The sequence below is a fragment of the Mucor mucedo genome (genome assembly GCF_025094135.1).
Source record: "Mucor mucedo strain NRRL 3635 chromosome Unknown EV154scaffold_26, whole genome shotgun sequence".
NCBI classification, from domain to species: Eukaryota; Fungi; Mucoromycota; class Mucoromycetes; order Mucorales; family Mucoraceae; genus Mucor; species Mucor mucedo.
In genome coordinates, this window is record NW_026252310.1 from 252,591 (window position 1) to 278,253 (window position 25,663).

The 25,663-nt window shown below is 35.6% G+C and overlaps 1 protein-coding gene across 1 annotated transcript; it reads right to left on the bottom strand.

The window, feature by feature from the left end:
• Positions 1-317: 317 nt before the first annotated feature.
• Positions 318-1,376, bottom strand: EV154DRAFT_561541 (uncharacterized protein; the record flags this gene model as incomplete). Its single annotated transcript, XM_051605679.1, has 3 exons — positions 318-670; positions 731-932; positions 1,011-1,376. The coding sequence occupies 3 exons, from the start codon at positions 1,374-1,376 to the stop codon at positions 318-320; spliced, it is 921 nt and encodes a 306-aa protein (XP_051459731.1).
• Positions 1,377-25,663: the final 24,287 nt, after the last annotated feature.

Below are 25,663 nucleotides of genomic sequence, written 5' to 3' on the forward strand. Positions count from 1 at the left end.
AGTCTTTCTTTTTTTAAACCCGTTAACAGGACTGATTCCATTTTCATAGTAGTTGGCCAATTCGTTTTAATAAACCTGCGTAACTTTCATAATCTGAAGGAGGGCTTTTCCCAAGGAAATTCCAGACTCCACAAAACGGTAACTGTTTCTGTGAAAAGATTCAATTCCGTTCGTAGTTCTGGATTAATGCTCTTGTAATTTCTGCTACATATTTGAATCGTACGTAAAATTGGTAGGTCGAACATGGTCATCCAACCACCATTGCAACAAACTACGGCAATCTGGCAACGTCTTTAAAAGACTCCTTCCTGTTTCAATTAAGACTCTTCCCTGGTCGTTTTTTGCAACGTATTAGCAATAGAAATAAATTCTTTAGATTTATCGGCAGAAACAATTCTCTGGATTTTCATAATTCTTTGGACAGATTGCATCCAATAAAAATAACATCCTTTAATTAATGACAAAGATGATTTATCGTCCATATTGAAATTCTCTTCGCAGGCTTGTTGAAAACCTCGTTGCTCAGCTTTAGAGAAATCTAAAAGTATACCAAGAAAGAACTTTGATACAATTGCATACTTCTTAAACAACGCCTTGAAGTAGAAGGCAAACTGTTCGGCGGTTTGGTGCTTGATGACAGCTTGAAAAAACACCATATGCTTTTTCATTTCTTCGACGTAGATGACGGATCAGACCAGATAATAACCGGAGGATACCGCTTTGTAAGTACCATCCGCGACAATGGGGTGCTTGTCAAAGGGCAACTTGAATTTTGTCATTTCAGGAGAGGAAAAGATAATGTAAAATTCAGAACTCATCACTTGTGCATGGTTAATAAAATTAGGAAAATCATTTTCGATTTTAATGAACTCTTCGAAAAAGTCGCCATTGCTTTTGCTTTCAAGTCCCTGTCTGATTCTTGACTTTTTCAGCTAAATCCTAGCACGTTCTTTATTTCCAAGAATTGGATTAATATTTTGAATAGACTAAATATCTTGACGACCGGCAACTGCAGTAGTGGGTGTCATGGTAGGATTCTTTTCCAAAATTTTATCGAGTTCTAACTTTTCTGTCATAGAAAGATGCTTAGAGTTGTATACACCAAGGGTGTGTCTTATTCTGCAATCCTTGTTTATCATACGCATGGTGGTCCAAGTCCTGGCTTTTACTTTGAAGAGATACTCTACTTTTACTTCACATTTAATCCAGCTCAAAAGCGTGTCGCAGTAATGACATTCACTTTGTTTTATAGCAGCCTCTCCGGTAAGAGGTTTAGTTGCCTTGCTATAAAATGGACAACTGCTTTTAAGACATTCAGTTGCTCCCAAGCATGAATTTACAATACGGCGGTCATGTTCGTGATTGTCATATGTCATAAGCTTAGAAAGTGTTCCATTGTTGGGATTATACGAGTTTTCGGTTGCTTATGACCAGTCAAAGTCTTCGAACGAATTTTTGGACTCATTGAAGTGAGCTTTTGACATCTCATGTGCAATTTCTCGGGGAAATTGTATTTTAAACGTAGTCTTTGTGATAGTTGAGAATAGAGTTTAAAAAGAGAAAAACATTAAAGTACTTTGAGACTGCTTATAAGTTTTTATTAATAGTAAAAGTAGATTCCAAGATTCAGCGGGTTCTATCCTAACTATCAGTTTGCATATTTATATATGTTAAGAGAAATCGGATCATGAATTTAGTTTGATGGATAAGTTACACAGCACTAAAATAGTGCTTGTAGTTGGATATGATATAATGTATAAGAAATTAGTTCATGTTGTGATGTAATAACGTATGGGATGTTGAAATGAGATTTGATTTAGTAATGTTTTATAGTGTGATTAGTACCAACAGTAGGTGGATCACCACAGTCTTTTCTGACATTATTGTTATAATAGAAAAAGGGGAAAAAGCAAAAAAATTGAAATTTGGCTGTCATTAGTGGCTTATTACACCCCACGGAATATATATTTAAACGAAAATTACACCCCAAATAGCTTACACACAAATTCCTCGCACCAATTTGTTCGCATTGATTCAAATTATCCCTTTCATATTACCCCTGTCGACTTTGAAAAAATAAGAAAGTGTATGGATGATTCGCGCTGCAATAGCCCTTCTGATTTTAGCGGCTCGTTCAAAGGCATAAATTCAGACAATGTCCGGTCCATGTATCGTTCAGTTGATGGGATTGCTTGACTACTGTATGTGGTCCCAACTGTACTAAAATCGCACTATTTAACATATAAAATCGCATATAAAATCATTCCATCGATCCTTGATCGACAGGTACATAATATCATAACACTCATAAAAAATAATAGCATAAAAAATGTCCTGAGTTATACATTTACAACTCAGGGTTACTAGATATTCCAATAGAAGATCCCATTTCGAATAATAGATTGGCTACACTGATAAGGCTCATCAGTCATTAGTAAATACAGCCAATAATACCAAGTGAACACAAACGAGCCCATAATTTTACCCACGCTTTAAATAACTATAAATACCCCCCTTTCTTTCAGAGATGAAAGAGGGATTCACTTTTAATAAGAATAAAAAAGCCTACAAGCAATATTAATCTTATTCTTCCTGTTTTTTTATCTTTTATTTTTCCGTGTCAAACAAACCGTTTTTCCACATTTTTTAAGATTACCTCCTTGTAAACTTTTTACTTCCAACTACTATCCACTACTATGACTACTTCTGGTTCTCCTTCCGGCCCTAGTGCCTATGACCAACTCGCTTCTGGTTCATCTAACAAGGAAATGTCTGCTGGTACTCCTGACGCTACTTTAAACACTCCCTTGAATGAGCAAGCCTCTGCTGAATGGCAAGCTGCACAAGATGAACGTGTACATAGGGAAATAGATGAAGACATCGCCCGTATTCCACTTGAGCAGGATAATCAGGAAGTCGATTTAGACACTGACATGCCTTTAGCTGATCCTATTACGGCTGTAACTTTACAAAGCCCCACTAGTATCATTAATAATTTACTTAAGCAACGTGAAGCTACTACGGAAGCCATGGTAGCTATTCTTTCTAGCGGTTATGTATCTAAAGAGGATCATGATCGTGCCTATGAAATGTCCCTTGAGATTGAGAAAAAGAATTCCATCATCCAATCTTTAGCCTCTACTTCTAAGCCTGTACCATCCATCGGGATTAAAGGTACCGAAGCATCAAAGTACGCTACGAACCCAGCCTCAAATGAAGGTTTATCATTAAATCGTACAGATCTGCCTCGTCTCCAAATTACTGGAAAGACTTATGCACAATTTCGTGGTGAGAGAGTTTTTAAGTCCATTGATGATTTCATCAAGACTTTTGAGGAAGTCGTATTGTCAGCGAATCAAAACGTTAAGACTACGTGGAAAAAGTTAATTACTGTTTCACTCGCCGACGTCTTGAAAGCTTGGATGAGAAAAGAACTCCTTGTCTGTGACTCTTGGGCCGAAGCCAAGAAAGTCCTTGAAAAGAAATTTGGCAATCGTCAGATGCGTGTCCTTGCTACCAAGGAATTAATCTCCATGTGTATGCACTCAGATGAAAATATCTCGGACTTTGATAACAGATTCATTCAAATGGTCGAAGAATCTGAGTACCAAGTTTCGGACCGAATCATGGCCGACTTGTACTTCCTTGCCTTGCCTGCTCATTGGCAAACTAACGTAATGACAGTTGTAAATTCACACCAAGTGGAAAATGTCCCCTGGACAGCCGAAGATGTGTATAAGGCTGCAACTAATGTATTTGGGGATAAAACGCCCAATAATGATGGCAGTTCCTCTGGACACAAGCGTAAGTCGTACGACACGTCTGATGCCAATCGTGCGCCTAAAAAACGTACGAACCACGATGCTAAATTTTACTGTAAGTATCACGGAGATAACAACTCCCATGATGAATCCACTTGCAAGTATGCAGGTAAGTCTACCGATGACACCTCTCGCACCTTCGATGGCCCCAGTCATCAACGAAAATTCCTTGGAAGTCAGAACCGACCCAAGCCTGCTACCTCTTTTGTCCCCTGGACCCACTGTGGTAAGAAATGGTCTCACGGACATCGTTGTCAAGAATATCTTGATAAATTTGGTGATAAGAAAATCCTCTCTGTCAACAAAGATCGTAAGGGAAAGAAGCCCGATCGTGGCGGCCCATCCAACAACTTTGAAAATGACAGTTATGAATGTAAGAAAGCAAATGAAAATGTATTCAATCCTTACAAATCATTAATCACTCCTCTCATTCTTAATAATAGAAAACTGAAAGGAAAAGTAGACACAGGAAGTGACACCACATGTATCAATAAATACATTTTAAATAATCTCTTTCCTCAAATAAAAATAAATATTACAAAAGGCAATTTAAATTTCCTCTCTAACTCTGCTAAAAGAATCGGTCAAACTGAACCTATGAAAGTTAGATATCTTAATGATATAAGTTTTGAATTTTGTTTTGAAGTGGTTGAATTTTTAGATCCACTTGATACAGAATATGACATATTGTTAGGCACAGATATCCTAACTCATTTAAATATTGGTTTAACTAATGTAGCACATAAATATCCAGATGATGAAGAATCTGAAGATATTCAATTCGAAAACGCTAACTATGATCCTTCGGATAAATATGATCCTGAAAATGCTGAATTTGGCACAGCGATTGAAAGAGAACAATTTATGAATTTTATTGAACCTTCTGTAAAAAGAAACGCTGAAATTAAACCGGGTCAGTTTTGCAATATTCCTGAAAGTATCGTTAGAATACCTATAAAGAAGGATGCCACAAACTGTTACATCCGTCAGTACCCGTTACCTTATCATGCTCGACCTGAAATAAAGAAACAATTAGCCGAATGGTTAAGTTCAGGGGTTGTAGTAGAGAGTAAGCCAAGTAACAAATTTAATTCACCATTATTAGCCATTGGAAAAAAGGATGAAAATAACAATCTTACCAATACAAGAATCTGTCTTGATCTCAGAAGACAAAACATGAACATAGATGATTCGTTGGTAGAAGATTTTGCTGTCCCTAATATCCAAGATATTTTTGACAAGGTATCTACTGGAGTTGTATTTAGTCGGCTTGATTTAAAGTCTGCATACAATAGCTTCAAAGTGGATGAAGCCAGTCAAGAAGTACTATCTTTTATGTTTGATGATAAAACCTATAAATGGGTAGGAACTTGTTTCGGTCTCAAATTTGTCACTAGTCAATTTTGCCGCGTTATGAATATCATTTTTAATGGTGAAGCACAAATAGCCACGTATGTTGATGATTGTTGTATATTCTCTGATGCTAAGAATCATGCCAGCATTGTAAAGAGAGCAATCGATAAATTAACTGCTGCTAATCTAAAAATTAATTACGCTAAATGCACATTCTTTAAAACCAGTATCTACATGCTCGGGTTCGTTATTGGACCTGGCATCACAAAAATTGATCAACGTAGACTGTCTAATATCCACGAATGGCCTATTCCTAAATCAGCTGAACAAGTCAGAAAAATCATGGGTGTCGTCTCATATTTGAGAAATTACGTACCAAAGATATCTGACATAGCTGCTCCTTTAGATAAATTGCGAAATGATAAAGATGTGAAAAACAAATGGACACAATTTCATACTGATCGTCTAAATAATATCAAGCAAATACTACTGTCTAAAGCTGTGTTACACACACCTCGTATGGAAAATAAAATGTATCTTGAAACAGATGCCTCGCAATATGCTGCATCTGCCGTTTTAACTCAACGTGATGATAAGAATAGAACCATCATCATCGCTATGGCAAGTACATCTTTACCTACATCGGCTCAAAACTGGTCAGTCAATCGACGAGAACTATTTGCCATTTATTACGGATTCCAAAGATTTCGATCCTTATTACTGGGTCATCCAAAAATAGAAGTCTGGACCGATCACCGTGCTATTACATTTTATTATACCACGCACGTTCCAAATCGAACAATTCAATCTTATATGGATGTTTTAAATCAATTTTCATTCACAGTCACCTACATCAAAGGAATTGATAACGTCTTGCCTGACCTGCTCAGCAGACTATATCCACCTTTAGATGATGATAAAGAACTTGAAGAAGAAGATAAAAAGATCAAACAATTGAATCGAATTATTTTGGAAAGAAGAAAACGAAATCCCGTTGAAAGTTTTAAATCTACCGATAAAATCACATCGACAGATAAGTTTATTTACAAACGAAGCATTAAGAGCACAGACGCAAACCTTAATGTATTAGCCGTGAAAATAGACTCTCCACAGTACAAAACAAATCCTACCGACTATATCGCTCCACCGATTGAAAACAGACATAAACTATTACGTGATGCACATAATCTGGGACATTTCGGTACAGAAAGTATCGTCCAAAGATTGCACGAAGAAGGATTACACTGGACTGGAATATTCACCGAAGCTAAACAAGTTGTCAGCAGTTGTATTGATTGCGCACGGCATAATGTAGCTCGAAAAGGGTATCATCCATTAAAGTCTATAGTAGCTGCCGAACCTTTTGCACACATTGCATCCGATATGGCTGGACCCTTCAGTGTAACTGCTAATCAAAATGTCTACATCCTCATTGTCGTTGATATCTGTACTCGCTATATCGTAGCAAAGGCTCTCCCGAACAAACAAAGTGATACTGTTGCAAATGCTCTCTGTCAGATCTTTGGCGACTATGGTTTACCTAGTACCGCAATTTTAACAGATAATGGGTGTGAGTATCGGAATGGGTTGATGGCGTCGATTACAAAGACCCTCGGCATACCTCATCGCTTCTCCACACCTTATTACCCTCAATCCAACGGTTGCGCAGAAAATGCTGTGAAAAATATCGTAAATACGGTTAGGAAAATGTGTGGCAATGATACAAGCAAATGGGACACGATCTTACCAGCAGCACAATTGTGTTGTAATTTAAAAATACGCAATAGAACAGGCAGTAGTCCTTTCTCACTTATGTTTGCTCGACAGTTCCCTACTATACAGGATCGTAACGACCCTTCAACACAATCTTCTCTTCCAAATAAGGTTTCTACAGTGGATGACTTGATAAAAAAGGCTGAATACATGGCTGACATCGTCTTTCCCGCTATACACCAAAGAACGAACGAATTAATGAAATTACAGAGAAAAAGATTTGATGATAATCACTACCTTATTGATATTCCCATTGGATCAACTGTCATGGTGAAATTACCGTCCCGAGCAAGCAAACTCTCTCCTTTATATGAAGGTCCATTTACCGTCGTCACTAAAACCAAAGCTGGTACATATGTGTTAAAAGATGAAATGAATGAGATGCTCCACAGAGACTACGTACCATCAGAACTGAAAGTTGTTACCATCGACGAAAGTGCCATTGAAGATAAATTATATGAAGTGAAAGAAATTCGCACGCATAAAGGGCCAGTCAACGATCGACAATATCTCGTAAATTGGGTAGGCTATGGTGAACGAGAAAATTCCTGGCTTAACGCAGCTGCATTCTCGGATCCCGAAACAATTCGCAAATACTGGGTTAAAGTAAATGAACAAAAGAAATTAGACCAAGAAAGAAATGCTAAACTGGTCGCGGATTCTAATAAACAACAACGGAAATCGGTTAGCAATGCATCGTCAACAGACAATGAAGTTGTAAACATACCATCTAGTAAAAAAAGAAAGCACAACAGTAAAAATAGTTCCAGTCAACTACGTGAACGTGTCTTAAGAAGTAAAACAAGAAAGAACTGATAAGAGGAAACCCCTTGTACAAATAATAGGCGTATGAAAAAAAAAAAAAAAATTTGTATAAGCCCCAATTTTGTATCTCAGTCCCACTTTCTGGATTTTGACATTCATGCATAATAATTATGGTTACTACAAAGTATAAAAAAAAAAAAAAATGGTACTTAAAAAGTAGTAGTTGTATTTTGTTATACATCAATTAATAATTCCTTATTTCGCGAGCTACGCTAACGCTGGTGGGGGAGCATGTACTAAAATCGCACTATTTAACATATAAAATCGCATATAAAATCATTCCATCGATCCTTGATCGACAGGTACATAATATCATAACACTCATAAAAAATAATAGCATAAAAAATGTCCTGAGTTATACATTTACAACTCAGGGTTACTAGATATTCCAATAGAAGATCCCATTTCGAATAATAGATTGGCTACACTGATAAGGCTCATCAGTCATTAGTAAATACAGCCAATAATACCAAGTGAACACAAACGAGCCCATAATTTTACCCACGCTTTAAATAACTATAAATACCCCCCTTTCTTTCAGAGATGAAAGAGGGATTCACTTTTAATAAGAATAAAAAAGCCTACAAGCAATATTAATCTTATTCTTCCTGTTTTTTTATCTTTTATTTTTCCGTGTCAAACAAACCGTTTTTCCACACCAACAATTGCTGCGCCAGTTTTTCCTGATGCCAATACCACCAAGGCAATTATTTCACTCTCTCGAGGCATTAAAGTCAGCTTACAACGGACCATAACTGAGAAAAATCTGAAAAAGATTGGAAGGTAATTATTCCTCCATTTCAAATATCAATTGAACATGCCAGTTACTATTTTCTCCTTTATAGATCATTCGAGACATAGTTTAAACATCTGGATGCGTGCCTTGTCAAAAAAAAACATTATCAAGCACAATTTTCATATCAAACATGCATCAATTAAATCATATCATGTCTATCATCAGACGAATAGGGTAAGCTAAAACGATAGTCTTGTACAATTATCAAGATTCTAATCTGCTAAATATAGACCCTTGAGTTGTTATTCAGCACGTTTGTTGGAAAGAGCAATTGAAGCGTATTGTGCTAAATCACACATATAGACTATACATATAATAAATTCATATCTCATCATCACTGATAAATGATAGCTAAATCATGATCAGGCATAAAAAAGGAACTCGCTAAAGACGGTCACTATTTTAAAGTGTCACAATATCGTAACACTAATGTCCAAACTTAAGACATGTTATTGTTATTATTTCTCTATTGATTATGCGTAGCACTAATTGCCCAATATAGATATTGTTATTGATAGCATACTCATATTGTTAAGAGTAGTATCCTCAGCCTCGTCCATTCCATTTATTATAAAGACTCTTTATTTTTTCCTCGTCTTAAATCTTTAGTTAACTTTAACATCAATAAACTCTGACAAGAATTCTAATTGATCCTATTGTTTTTTTATACCTTTTTTTCTGCAAAACTATCCTCTTTAAGCCTACTTTTGCTACAGCCGTCAATTTCGTTGAACAGGAAATCCAACCTTATTTCTTTGGTCACCAACTTTGGAAGTTTGTTTTCCCTATTGGCGACATATCTCTTGCATCTGATACATTCCTTTGTTTGTCCACATCATTTTTAAAATTTTGGCGATTAAATCTCTGATATCTTCCATCTCAACATTATAAAGAGCAGAATTCTTAGAAAATTCTTTCCATAATGGGATTTGCTTTATGGTGGGTTCTTTTTTCATACGATAGCTATTCTTGTAAGCGTTGTATTCTCTTTGCTTGGTACTTTGACGAGGCATAATCAATGCCTTTTTTTTAAAGAAAAATGTTGAAAGCAGTGAAAAAGAAACTTAATAATGCATTTTTCTCATGATTTTTTATTCGCATTACCTCAATTTCAGTTACAATGGAATTTTTACGTCATTATGACGTAGTTTTTTTTCATTTTTTTATTATTTTTTTATTATTTTTTTATTATTTTTTTATTATTTTTTTATTATTTTTTTATTATTTTTTTATTATTTTTTTATTATTTTTTTTTTGAATGAACAGGAAAAAAGTTGCTCGTTTGCATTAAAAATTCCAAAAAAAAAATTTTTTTAAAACCTCGACGATTGAGGAACCTAATAAAGATCATCTTTTAACAACTATTTCATTTTTCTATTGTTACAATGCTGATTTTCAATATGTCATAATTGACTTCAACACTAAAAACTTGACTCAGACAATTTATATTTTTTTATGCTAACTTTTAGCATTAGAGGCACTCAAGTGATTTTTAAATTTCAAGTTCCTAATTTCAAGTTTTTTCTTTTAACCAATAAAAGTTAGCAAAAAAACTTGTTACTTGAGTGTAGTTTTTTTAACTTTCAAGATTTCAAATTCAAGGTCGAATACAATTGGAGGAGGACTTACAAATGATGTAATATGTTCCTGAGGTACAAATGATGATATGAAGTAAGAAAAACCAAACTAACAAAGACCTTATGTCATTTCAGAGACACTTTTTGGTATCCGTCATGACAGTAGCTCTTATATAAATAAAATCAGAATTTTTTTTTTTCATTCTCTCCATCTTAAACATCTAAATAAGTTATTAATTATGCAACAAACACCAATTAACATTCAACCTCGTCCTGACGATAATGAAGTTCAATGCTCATCTCCAACACCTGATCCTCAGGGCAGCACCTCTGCTACTGCTCAAGTTATTAGGGCCAAAAAGTACAACCCTACCAGCTGGATTTATGATTACGACATGGATGGAAAATGTTCCAAGGACATTATTGTTGAGTGGATGTTGGAAGGGAAAAATTGGGAATTGTACACTGGAAGTAGAAAGCAAAAACCAGGAGAAACCAAAAACCAAACAACTTTGGCAAACGAGTTACGCCAGGTCCTCATCAATAAAGGACATATCGACAGAAACGAAAAGAGTATCAAGGAGACAATCTGGTACTTTAAAACAACATTTAAGGCCACGTACGATACAATCCATTCAACTGGTTTTGGTATTGATCCTGCGACTGATGGCAACATCACTGTTAGAGGTATGAAAACTAAATAATAAATTACGACATCCTGTTAACCACGTTTACCTTATTAACAAACTTACAGAGAAAACCATTAAACTGTTCAAATGGTACTACGATTTACTCCCTTTGTTTGGATTGAGCCGACTTGTTACCGATATTGGACATCAATCAAGTGCGAATCCAGTATTGGAAGCCAACGCTAATCTTGCTATTGTTCGATCAATGAGCCCTTGTAGCAACGATTTTGATGCGGACGAAGTTGACATTTTTCCTGTGTCCGAACATGAGTCTGAACCTGTGTCTGCGTCCAAAACTGTGTCTGCGTCTGTGTCTGCACTTGTGTCTGCACCTTCAGGTACTCAGGCCTCTCCACCCATCCTATTGAACAGACAAAATAGAATCAAAAAAAGGAACATCCCAGACGTACTCTCTGAATACTATGACGAACAATCAAAGTCTTCAGCAGAATATGTCACATTGATTAAAAACCAGAAAGACCATCATGATCAGGATATGAGATTAAAGCGATTTGATTATATCCTTAAGTTAAAAGATGAACTTCGCCGTGAAGATATAGGAGATGAAGACCGTGAAGAAAACAGAATGATGATAGCCGATACTAAAAAGTATGATTTTATTCAAGATTAATAAACACATTTAATGGCTATAAGCATTGTTACTTAAAATATCGTTTTTCAGTTGATTTCTTTTCGAATTTATATCATCATTTTCCATTGATTGATTTTCTGTGTCTCTTGGGCTTCTTTGTTGATAACTTTCTTGGTACTCTTCAAAATCAATTGGATCATACAAAAGAAAGTTATGCAATACACAACAGGCCCGAATCCAATTTCCTGCTTCTATCAATAATTCATCGGTATTGATTGTAATTCTAAGGTCTTGCAAACTTTGGAATTTTCCTTTTAGAATTCCATTGCAGTGCTCAATTACAACGCGAGTATGAGCTACCTCTAGATTAAATTTTTCGATTTCTTCTTTCGTAGCCTGAGTCGAACCAGTTTTGTAACAAGGAATGACAGTCGAAGAGACTCTGTATGCACTGTCGGCCAAGATATATTCACCGGGAGAAAAATAGTTATCAGGAAATTCTGCCAATTCCGAATTTTGATAAACTCTATTATCATGAATAGCACCAGGTATTCCAGTAACATAGAAACGAATCCTTCGTTTATAATCACAAACAAGCATAGTGGAAATACTGTACGCACGCTTATACGACCAGAATTCATTTTTTTGGATGGTAGGGCTACGCTCCAGCTTGATGAATGTACCATCCACAAATCCGACACAAGAACGGAAGGAGCTATTCTCGCTGATCTTCTCTGATATAATACATTGTTCATTTCTGTCTGGCCAGTGCAGAAATTGTTTTTCTTTTGCTAAAATAGCTCTAATTGTTCTCTTGGTGTAATTTATAACAGTGCCTTCTATTTTCAGTATATATTACATGTTAATAAATGTAAGGATATAATAGAATTGTATACTAACCAGAAACGCCAAAATAATCAGATACCTGCATTGTCGAAGCGGCGTTTCCTATACATCCCAATCGATGGAAAGTGATCAAGAAGTGGAGCCGAATCTTTTCTTGTGAAATGACTCAAAGTCCCCATAATTACCAAAAACTTCAACAGCTTCTTCGAAGGCTTCTTTAGTCATTCTAATTTTGCTTTTAAAAATGCTTTCTCTGCCTTCATGTAACAAATCGAGATATGTACCAGTACGTACACGTGTACCCCAATTTTTTTTTATGCTGTATCTTTCGGTTTTAAGGGCCAAGTAAGCAGCTCCCATGTCGTCCAGAATCGTTTTCGTCTTCGTGATTTCTTCGAAATCTTCTTTGTTGAAATCTGCGTCATCCGAAGACTCGATCAGTTTATTGTACTTTTTAACGTAAAAAAGCATACGTCTTTCTAAAGCTTTTATATTCCTTTGTTTTTCTGAGTAAAGAGGCATGATAAATGGAAAACGAATGGTAATATGAAAGAACTAAAGTAATTAATTATGTCATGAATGATGGGCTTTACATCATATTTGAAATTCTACATTATCATTGGACGAAATATGAAACTTGATTGAACTTTAAATTTCTTGATGCTATTTTAGCGTCAAGAATCAAGAAAAAATATGAAGAAAAAAGTAGCCAATATAATTTATGAAAAGAAACTTGAAATTTGAAACTTGAAATTCAGGAATCACTTGAGTGCCCCTATTGTACTTCTCTAACTTGAATCTTTACCTTTTTACATTTAAAACCTTTTGACAATTTATTATTATTATCATTTATTCGAAATCAAGGGTATCGTTACCGATCCTTTGATTTCTCAAAAACTATATAAACCTTAAAACAAAACATATTTCAATAAACATTCAGATTTTACTATATATTTTTTTATCATAACTTGCCTATCAAATATTATATCTTTTATATATAATTGGCCTATTATCTTACTGTCTCCCTGGAAAAACCAAAGCCTTAGTCTCTTTTTCTCTGTATCTGTCTATCAAGACCTTTTATTTTATTTTACTTAACTGGATTGTTACCATATATATTTATTATATATTTATTATATATTTATTATATAGTTATTATATATTTATTATATATTAATATAAAACAACGTGGTGCTCACTTAGAACTGAATATTTAGCTACAATCGTGTATTATTCTCCTTCTACCTTACTGTCAAAACTAAATCTAAACCAATCACTACTACTCACATTGTATCACTATTTCATTACACACATATCAACATCAGACACAGACAATATGGCCCGTATGACATGTCTGGGGGGACAGGACGTAATTAATTTTTTTTTTTTGGCGAAGGGAAAAAAAAAATGCGTTCATTTAGACAAAAGTAATTATTTAAATCTATCAAGAATATGCAATGCATGTGTTTCTAGGGTTTTAGAACTTTTATTAAATGGAACATTTATCAGGGTTTTGTTTCATTTTTTAAGAAGAGGGAGATCTACATTTATTTCTGTTATTGCCGCCAGGACATGTCTCTGTATGCCCGCAAATCTGGCATGTCCGGATACGTTTGCGCTTGAATGGATTGCTTGCAGTTTGATAAGGGACGTTGTAAGCCACGTGCAAAGGAATACGGTCCTGTTGTATGCGGGAAAGATACATTGGGCTTAAAACTTTACTTTGAATTTGTTGATTTTTGACAGGAATTCAGTTGAACGGTACAGTTGTATTGTTGGAACGTCCTGGTAGATTGATTGCTGGAGGTACAGATTGCGGAATCATGGTTTCTGAAATTACAGATCTGACTTTTTAAATAATTGTGCTATGCTTTGCTTTGGCTTTAGCAAGAATTTTGTTCTGTTGGTAAATGTTATAATATAGCTTTAAATGTTCCGGCGTCTTGTAAAATATAGTTACACCGTCAGCAGATGAGTTCCAACGAGAGGCGAATTGGCTCCAATTCGGCTCTGCTGATAATTCACAGTTATCGACCAGAATGACTTCAAAGAGTGCTTTTTCTTCAGAAATATGAACAGGAAGGATTGCATACTTGGTATGTTGCTTGCATGCGATATATTCAAATCTACTGTTGTTTGCACGCTTTTTAGACGGCAGCAGTAATAATGCTACGTCTGACAAGCATGTGTCACCAGTATTTATCAGATCACCTGTACCCGGAGCCAAAGTATTGATGTTTTCACACACAAGGTTTCCATCAGATCATTTGAAATAGGGCAAATGCCGAACACTTCGTCAGAACCACAAAAATTCAAGGCGTTTGGCATACATGCAGTTTGTTGCGTAGCTGAGAGATGTAAACTCGCCCGGATTTTTTCCAATACTTGATTAAGCCAAGGGTCATAATGACCGTTATGTTTGTAGCCAAGTCTGTTAAGCGTACCGGCCTATTAAAAAATTAGTTACGGCTTTTTAGTAATGTTTTGATAAAATAATTACATCAGTGTTATGTCTAAGCCTGTATTCTGTTAAAGCGCAGTCAGTCAATTCTGGTCCAGATCCAAAAGATCCAAACTTTCTTATAATGTTATGATGAACACTGCCTTCCAAAGAATTGGTACCACGAACACATCTATACAAGGTTAGCCCATCTCGATCCTTACCACGAACATGGTAAAATGACAAATCCGGAGGATTGGACATATGCCCATCTTTCACAGCCACAAGGACATTTACTGCACTCTTCCAGGCAACCTTATCAAAGAGAGGTAATCCAGATTTTACGCATTTCAAGGAACCAAATGACAAGAATAAATTGTACAGGCCTATATACAGAATGTGGGGAGGAGGCACAGTTCGCTTCACCCTTTTCCAAATCCAAACAGAATTTTTTGCCATTTTTTCTTCGTTACTTGTCCCTTTGTTTGACAAAACAGCAGAGACGTTTTCTTGGTCATCAGCATCTAGTATAAACAAACAGTTTCCGAAATTTTTTACGAATTCCAGTTTTAAAGAATGCTTCGACCCGATTTTGATGGAATCCATTAGATGGAAGACATCTTTAACAACCCTGGTATAAAGTCTTGTTTCAGTTGATTCAGTGATTGAAGCAGTGCGACAATTCTCGAACTGGCCATATCCATACTCAAAGTTCGCCTTATCAATATCTTTGATACCAGCTCCGAACAAAATCCGAGCAAAGTCTAAGGCAGAGACTCTTACATTGTTTTCTTCATGTTTGGCTTCGTGCCCATCACCAGTAATATCCATGTCACCATTATTTGAAACGTTTGATGGAGTAGTTGTTTTAACAATTTCTAGTTCAACATGTCTTTTGTTATCGTTGCGCAAAAGTGACTTGTGAACAGAAACCGTTTTTGGGAGGTCATTTTTAATTGATTCCAGTATAATTTCTGTTTGATGACCATCTATTGAAGGCAATACAAAACTAGTACGAACAATGTGAATAATTGACACTTGAACAATACCATTGCTTAAAAATCCAGAAGATGCTTCAACAATTCCATAACCTGCTACACCCATTGGAGACCACAAGGATAGGTATTGACCTACTGTGGGTGTGCTGATTAATTCTTCGCTGATATTGTTTATAACATCATAAATCTCCAAAGAAGCCCATGCGTCAAGCGCGGCGTAATGAATTTGGCTTGAGCGGAGCTCATGGGAGTACAACCAGTCACTGATTCTTAAATCTTTAGACAGTCCCCTCCCAATCACTTCTTTACAGATGGCCGAAAGAGACAGCCTACCAGACTTCACAACCTTCTTCAGTGTGCAAAACCTTCCAAGTTCAAACGCTCCCTCACAGTCAATGACGAATGAATCCTTTACTTGCTTAAAGTCCCCACCAACCTGAAGTCCAATCTTCAAAATGATGGGGGATTTTAAAAAGTGAATCTAGGAGGATGGTAAAACATTCCAAGTAGGATCCAGATGTAATACCAGCACGGATGAGGCATAGGCAATCTGGACTACTGAAAGCTTTCCTTTAACATTAGTGGTGAAGTTGTATGGCCACTCACAATCAAATCCTGTGACCACGGATGTTGAGCAGCTTTCCAATACACCATTGACTTCTACAAAATGAAACTTTTCGACCAGTAAAATTTTCATTTCATTTCCAATCTCGTCATATCCTCGCAAATATTGAATTTGAATGCTTTCAGGCAATTCAAGAGTTTCAGAATCTTCAGTGTTACCATCGTCCTATCTACTGCCTCTTAAACGTACACCAACTTTCAGAGAAGGTATGACATTTTCTAAAAACTTGCGGTCACCTCGCACATTGTCCGTATAAAAAATTAAATGACTGTCGTGACCATAATCTTCATATGTTTGCATCATTTTTTTGGAAGGACCACTTCAGATGCTCAAGTAATTTAGAAGGTACTAACAGCATCATTCTAATCTTTTCAAACTCGTTACAGATCGTGTACAGCGCATTAACCATATTATTTCCATTAACACTGGCCATGTGCTTGATGATCTTGAACGAATGATCACCTTTTAACACGTTTCCACCTAGAAGCATCATCTGCTTGTCCATGTAGGACCTACGTTTACTAATGATTGCAGTGTAGATGGTCCTAATATACGTCTGAGTAGGCGTATAACCTGCGTATCCTTTCTGGTTATCAAAAGGCGAAAACGGCTTGATAACTGTTGGCATAGTAAAGAACCGAGTAATGCCTTGATCCCCATACTTAGCCTTCAGAAAGATATCAATATTAAAGTATATAAAAAAGAGGAACGAAATGGCTACCTTCATAACGTGCCACCAAGCTTAAACCTGATAAATTTCAAATTTGTTTCAAAAAAATTTTTTCGCAATTGCGATGTTGGTGATGAGTATTTTTTTTTTTTTTTTTTGGCAAGAGTACCCTACTCCCCTTGACATTAGGCAAAAAATAAAAAAAAGTTCAGCATTGAAGGTCAAATGAATGCTAATTTATGTTTGTTTATAAAAAAATTATTCTATTCATGGTCTAAGTCTGAAGGGATTCTAACCTTTCTGTGGGAAAGGTACTTTTTCTCCGCAATTTTTTTCACGGTCTGCACCACTTCCCGACCGTCACTACACTTGCTGTAGGCTTCAATGTATTCAGTTGCACCCCGAAAGTATCTTCTAATTCTGGCAATGATTCCTGCCTTATCCAAAAATGCATCCATGTTGCTATCCAGAGACTTAAAAGTGTAATCGCATTCGAGGTGAGCATCCCGCTTTGCTCCACCCCAGTACGTATACTCACCGCCTGGTTTTAAAAAATTGCTATAAAAAATTTAATTTATTGATGAATTAAAATTCGATGACAGAACAATTAATCCTTCATGATTTTATAATTGTAATCTGAAATAAAAACAGAAATAAAAGCTATATTGATAAAGTTTATAGCTTTGATAGAAATGACATTCGATTTGCCCTCCAAATCTCGGGACTGTTTTCCCTCCTACAAAAATTTATAAGCGCCCTAACAACTTTGATAATAAACAGACAATTTTATAAAATAAATTTAAAATCGATGACAGAAGAACTACTCTTTAATACTTTTATTATTGTAATTTGAAATAAAAACAGAAAAAAAAGTTGTATTGATAAAGTTGATAGCTTCAATATGATCGACATTGGGTAAGCCTCCAAATGTCGGAACTTCATTGCCCCTCCCCCCACAGAAATTTATAAGCGCACTCATGACTGATAATAAACAGACATTTTTATAAATAAATTCAGAATCGATGACAGAAGAACTACTCTTTAATACTTTTTTTATTGTAATTTGAAATAAAAACCGAAAAAAAAGTTGTATTGATAAAGTTGATAGCTTCAATAGGATCGACATTGGGTACGCTCTCCAACTGTCGGAACTCTATTTAGCATCCCACAGAAATTATAAGCGCCCCAACAATTCTGATGGTAAATAGACTTTTTTATAAATAAATTAAAAATTCTTCACAGAAGAAATGGTTGCCAACATTGCATCTAAAACTTAAAGCTATTGCGAAGTTATCAAAATTAAAACTGATAAAGTTCATAGCTTTTTAAAAAAATTTACAGTTTTAGCCATTTCCTGCTGTTTTATTGGCTGAAATGATTGTCGGGTGTTAAAATTTACCTTATGCTCTTTTTGTTTGTTTCAAATGATGGGCCTCCCCTATACTCCCCCGCTTAAATATTTCAACACCGATAATGTTGGATGGCTATCACTAAAGTTTTTTGATAACTAAAAATGTAAACTGTTTTCGTATTATTGTTTAAAAACATTGTTACAATCGTTCTTCTGTCAGCGATTTGTAGAAAAATGTTTTTTGGGGTATAAAAATGGATTTAAAAAAGTGCAAAAAATTTATCAGGTTTAAGCTTGGTGGCACGTTAGCAGTGAGATATTGCAGCTCACTGCGATCGTGCTTTAATGTATGGAGCTCACGCAAAACTTTCGATATTCTTTCAGGTCCCATGGAGTTTTGGATGCATGGCCTTAAAAGATCACCCACTTGCTTCGAAACAGCACCTCTATGACTAAGATAGGCAGGAAATTTAGCCTGTAGTTGAACGGGCAATTGGCGAATTATTTTGATATCATATCCATTAAACGTACTGCCACAAATACTACTCAGACACCTGTATCTTTTTGTCAAGATGTAAAAGCATTTATTAAGTGCAACAATGATTAATTCAATACTTCAAACTACAAAAATTGGGATCACAAATCCAACTGACCTATCAAGATCAACAATGCGGCGAGCGTGGGTTTTTTGTTAAACCCTTTGGTTTCGATAGGTGACTTGCATGTTGGACAATGCAAATCGTTGATATTATTATTCAATAACAGATGTGGAATCCATAAAAAAATATCTAGGCGATACAAATACTCTACTGGCTTCTTTTTTAGTAATGCAAAAATAGGCTGCATGGGACGAATCCAAAAATTACCATTGTTGTTTTCAGCTGGCATTGCTTCTTCTGTTAGTCGTTTTTGTACTTCTTCGAAATAGTGGTACAATACACTATTTTGAACCTCGCCCAATAAGAATTCCTGTTCATCAGTCACACTTTCATCATCATCACCGTCATCTATTTCAGGTAGTATACGGTTGTTCAGTTCTTCTTCTTCATCCAACGTGATTAAAATATTTTGATCTTCTACGACAGGTAATTGCTCTTCACGGTTGCCTGAAATATCTATTTCATTTTCTTGCATACTTGATTCCTCAACTACAGCCTATAGATTTTTGTTAATAATTTAAATATCATGCAAAAAAAAAATCCAGTTTTACCTCATCAGCCTGGCTCGAGCTTTCACCATTTTGATTGATTTTTTTCATAGTTTGAAACAAAGTGGTTTGTCGAGGGTCATCTTTTTTTTGGATAGATGGTCGACCGGCGCTATGACTAGTGTTCGTAATGAAGATCGAAACTCTCGAGCGAGCTTCGATCGTGTTCCAGTCGAAGCTCGCTCGGATGCGTTTTTTTGCAGCTCGAGCTCGCTCGAAGTTTCTTAAGTTCGGCTCGGTTGCGAATACAATAGCTCCAACTCGCTCGCCCTTTTTATTACACAAAGTGCACGTCAAAGTGATGTTAATTACAGACAATTATGATAATAAAATTGTTATTTATTAAAATAGAATTTGGAAAAAGAAAAAAAAACCTTATTTTCACCAGCCTTTACACCAAATTCGGATACTTAAATTAAACTATTACTGCATCTATAAATATAATACAGTTGGATTTGTGAACATGAAAGTTTGAATTAATTCTGCTACGTCATGTTACTATGGTTGGTGTAAAAATTTGGCTTAGTTGGGTTTAGTGTGCAACACTGTTTCATTTTCTATGCAAAATGTGTTTGTTGGTTGTACAATTAAATAAAAGTCTAAAGCATTTTAGTTCGAATTATTAGAGCATAAATAAAAAAAAATTGTAAAGGGAAGAAAAGATTAAAATCAAGGGGAAATGCCATCTGTAGTTTTTCAAGGACCTTAACTTTAAAGTGACTACTATCGACATTTTAGCCGAGCGAGCTTCGAGCGAGCAACGATCGAAGCTCGCTCGAACCCAAAAAAAGTGGCGCAAGCTCGAGTACAAAAACTCGGTTCGGGCTTCGTTCGAACTGGCGCAAGATCAGTGCAAGCTCGAAGAGTTCGAACACTAGCTAGGACCTACAGGATTTTTTTTCCCAGATGGTCTTCCTGTTCTAGCCCTATTTTTAAAAGAGTTAACTGTGAAAGAAGTTTCTAAAAAAAATTGCACTCCCTGTATATATATAAACAAAACTAATCCCCGCTATGCGATCCAGGTCTTATAAGTTATACAAGTTCAGGAAAAAGGTACAATATAAAAATAACATACTTATCATCCCAGTTAGACACCGCAACATGTGAATGTGTGACAAAAATCTGTTCCTGTTTAGAAAATCTATCACTTTTGGTCAATGTCAGACTTAGTATATTTATTAAAGTAGACAAAAAGAAGATCTACCATAATAATAACATGTCTCAAATTATACTATGTGTGTTACCCATTTCAAATTACTCTTTTATCAAAATTTTAAAATAGGTAAAAGCATATCTACGTAGAATAAGACACCATACTATGCTATTGTATTTATATCGTATAAATCTTTACTGCTCAATAATATTTTAAGCTCTTCATGTCTTTCGTATTAGCCAATCAGATTCATACTTAGTGATCGGAAGAAACACTCAATCGTAAAGCTATTGGCTACTGTTACAATGCGATTTCCAACAACTATTGTTTTGACTTCAAACCTAAAATTTATACTCAACCAAATTTATTTTCTACTAAGCTAACTTTTAGCATTGTGTTGCAACAGCTTATGACCTTTTCCTTTTCTATTTTAAACTCATTAGTTATCTATTATCCATTTGTTCAAGGGTACCGTTACCAATCCTTGCAAAAATATACAGCTATATAAACCCATAAAAACATTATACTTAAATAAACCATTCAGCTTTTTATCTAAAAACTCTTACCAAATCTTGCCTGTCAATACTTATATCTAACATATAATTTGGCTTATTATCTGTCTGTCTCCCTAGAAAATTGAAGCCTAGTCTCTTTTCTTTTCTCTGTATCTTTATATCAAATCTTTTTATTTTACTGGCTCGTTACCATATATATATCTTTCATGTATTTATATAAAATAACGTGGTGCTCACCTAAGAACTGAAATATATAAGACTTATCTAAAAAATTTGTAGTGGGAAACCTTCCCGGGAAACCGGCCTGTAGGTATCCCAGCTAAAATAAATTCAAGTTCAGATTTCCCCAAATAACGCTCAATGATTGGACGTGTTTTAAAAAGTGCTTATGTGTGTACCTGCATTAACGTCAAACATGTGTGAATAATTTGGGTTCTGGAAGCTCTTAATCTACTACTTGCAATTAGGATACATCTTAAGGTTACTATAAATCATGTACATAAGCTAACTTTTTCATAAGTCTTTTACTGTTGTGATTTATGAAAGACTTAATCGAATTTTCTATAAAGAAAGTGCTAGAAGTTCACGGATGTATAATTACAAATTGCGTTTAAAATCATAATTTGTATAAAAACGAATGAATTAAAATGTTTCATTCATCTTTATTAATTTAAAACATCTCAAAAATGGATAATAACACTCAATCAACATCTCGCACTGTCCACTCTGCTCGTGTCCAAACTGAATTAGAAATGAGACAATCATTGGAAAAAACAAATCAACCACAACTTAATTCACGTCCTGAGAATACAAAGAGAGCATATGAACCCAAGATTGAAGAATATCGTAGATGGTGTGATTCAAAGTTTGCTCATGAATCATTGGAATTACGTTACATTGTCAATGGAGAAAAGGCGCACTTCTTTTTAGATGATGCTGTAAGTATTCTATTTTTATAAAAAAAATTCCATTTGCTAATAATTTGACCGCATACTTAGGTGGCTGGAAGATCAAACCGTAGTAAGAGAAAGAAGGCCAACGATGGAGAGGAATCTCCTGCTCGTGTAATTAGATTTGCTACTTTAAGTCAATATAGTACCGCTATAGTTCATCTGTGGGAACGCCAACGCCAGATGAAAATCAACTCAAACACTCATCCTAGAGAAACCTTTGCCCCATTACTTGAGAGAGTTAGAAGAGAAGAAGAAGAAGTAAAGAAAGCGAATTTTGAGGATAGAGGAGTTGGTACTATTATGGATGGTTATACAACCACTGACCAAATAGCGGATATCACAGCGTACTACTTCGAGCAAAAGACCGTTAAGGATTTACGTAATGGTCTATCTTTTTTGTTGTCCCATTTTTGTCTGTTAAGAGGTGAATCGGCCCGTAAAGCAGAGCTTCCAGATTTACAATTAGTCAACATCGAGGATGAAGGATCTGGTGCATGCCCTGCTATGGTTTTGGTGATGAGACAAGGAAAAACTAACAAGTACGGAATACTAGAAATTGGAGCTTGCTTAAGAAATGCAAGAGTTGAAATCTGCCCATTCATGATGCTTGGTGTTTATTTTTTTTCCAGATTCCACATGGAAGGTGAACCATTTCCCAATTTCGACCACTCAAAAAATTGGTTTAATGTGAAGATTTTGAAGCATGTTCAAGATCCTACCCAAGAATGGACTTACCACAGTCATCTAGGCGCAATTGATAAGGCATTCAAGGCGTGCAATATCACATCTTCAAAAAAGACGCATGTTAACCGTGGGGCTGCTGCAAGAATGGCAGATTTACAAGGTGTCGATGAATCTAACATTCGTCGAATGGGTCGTTGGAATAATTCATCTATGAATGGTGCATATTTGACAGGTCTTCCTAGAGGTATCATGCGTAGCTTGGCTGGTTTTCCTCAACAAGGTACTTTTTTTCTTCCCCGCAACACCACCATTCCATCCAAAAACTTGCAAGCAAAATTGTTTCCAGAGGCAAGTGTGTGGTTAAGTAAAATTCACGAAGGCCATGCTGAGCAAACCGTATCTGCCGAAGGTTTTTTGAAGTTATTGTTAACGATCAGAATCACGTTTTTGCAAGACTCTGTCTTTATGCAGCAAACATTTCCTAGTCATCCTATCTGGAAGCATGATTTGTTTCAAGATGAAGAGTACCTCTCATTTAAAAGGTAAAAAAAAAAAAAAAAAAAAAAAAAAAAAAAAAAAAAAAAAAAAAAAAAAAAAAAAAAAGCATTTAATTAATCCTTGTTACTAATTTCAACTTTGAAGACAATTGTTAGCATCATCCCAAGCAGAAGAAAACCAAGAGAGTATCATGTTGCAGCGTGTAATTCCTTTGGTTGAACGCAAGTTGGCTAATATCGAAGACAGTACCAGAAGCGCATACGAGGCCCTCGCTCAACAAATATCATCAGTCTTAGAAAAAATATCAGATATCTCCACTGGAAGAGCCCCACTCCAAATAAACATTGAGTGGCCACAAGGAGAAAGGGACTGCCAGCCATTGATTCGTACCACAGCTGTAACAACACAGCAAATTACAGCCGAACCAACTTGCAATTCCCCAGTCGAACGAAGTAATTCCAGACCCCTTTCAAATTCATTCAGATTGAGTACCGGTGTACACACTGTCACAGATCTGTATAGGGAATGGAAAGAAGGTCTGGGCGGTAATCATTCTGTAGAGTTTATGAACGCCAATCACCCTGGTTGGTATTCATCGCAAAAAAGCTTTTACATGCGTAGAAGAAAAATCATCAAGGCTTGTGAAGAATACGCTGCTTCTGAAGGATGGACCGTTGAAGATGCTATAAGAAGAGCGGAAACTCTTCGCATCAGAAACAAAAAATCATTAGACTACCTATCCAAAAATAGCGACCTAATTTTCTCCATGATTTAATAAAATTATTCTTTCTACAAATTAAAATTTTCCACTTTAAAATGTATAAATTGAGGCTATATAAACTTGTTTCTAGAAATTTGATATTCGCAATGCATGTTGATCAAGTATTCGTTGCTTTTATAAAAAGCTGTTATTTTATTACATAATTGATTTATTTTTTATAAGTGTAGGCTTCCCGACCTTCAAATAACTCCAGTTATTGTAGGCTGGGGCTCAATAACTCCAGTTATTTGGCGGCGGGAAATAAAAATTGAGGTTTCCTTTTGGTTTCCTCAGGTTTCCCGACCAGAAGATAAAATCATTATTTATATTCTTGTTCTATCTAACTTATAACCTCTGCCAATAAAACATCACAGTCACTATCCAGATTGTATCACTACTTTTTAAAATCAGGGCCAATAAAACTAAAAATTAGTGATCGGAGTGCCCCCAGACTTGTCAGCAGGTGTCGGAGTACAAAACATAAACATATATATTTCATAATCATACAAAACAATAAAGATCATCTTTTATCTTCTACTCTACTTTTCTATTTCATTACACACATATCAAGATCAGACCCCGACATCTGGTAGCACCAGTTTTTTTATTTTTATCAGTATTGAAAGTGAACTACGTATAAATTTATACGTGTTTTATAAGCAAGTAACAGGTTAAACAATCTATGGAATCATACAGTGATTATCTATCGAAATTCGAAATTGAAGAACGTGTGCAGTCAGGATTACCAGTTAAATATCACAAACAATACCAAGAATTAAGAGAAACATCAAGTAGTAGCACTCACACAAGAATACCAACAACCTTCGCAAGAGAAAAGTATTGGTCAAGAATAGCAAATAAAAAAATCGTAGAAATCATAGCAGAATTTTCCAAATCAACAGATAATAACAGTAACCAAGAAAACATGACAGAAGCACATAGTCAAACAGCCATGGGCCAAATAATTGCAGATGCTATACAACAAGGTATCGCTCGTGCATTAGAGCTCAATAATAACAACCAACAAGAAGACAAAGATTTTTACACCAAACCTCTGAAATATAATGGTGATAGAGATCGTTTTAAAATTGACAATTGGATATCATCAGTTGAGGATTATCAATCCTTTCGCGGATGGGATGATGAAAAAACATTTCGTTTTGCAAAGACACTACTGGTGGATATGGCGGCCATATGGTTACGCAATATAAATGACTTGAGTGACCATAAGATATCAACATGGGTTTCCCTTAAATCTTCTATAGTTCAACAATTTCGTCCCACCAACACCATTATCCAATTACGGGAGCAATTACATTCACTAGCACAAAAGACAACTATCAGTGAATATATTAAAGAGTTCCTGACAATTCGGCTGGGAATTCCTCGCATGAGTGATGACGAAGCCGTAGATAAATTCACGCGTGGTTTAAAAAACAAAGATGTCCGTGCTCAAATTCGTGGGTTATACCGTAACGAATGCCCCCCATCATTAAACGAAGATTGGATTTAGTAGAAGACTTCCACAGAGGGTTTG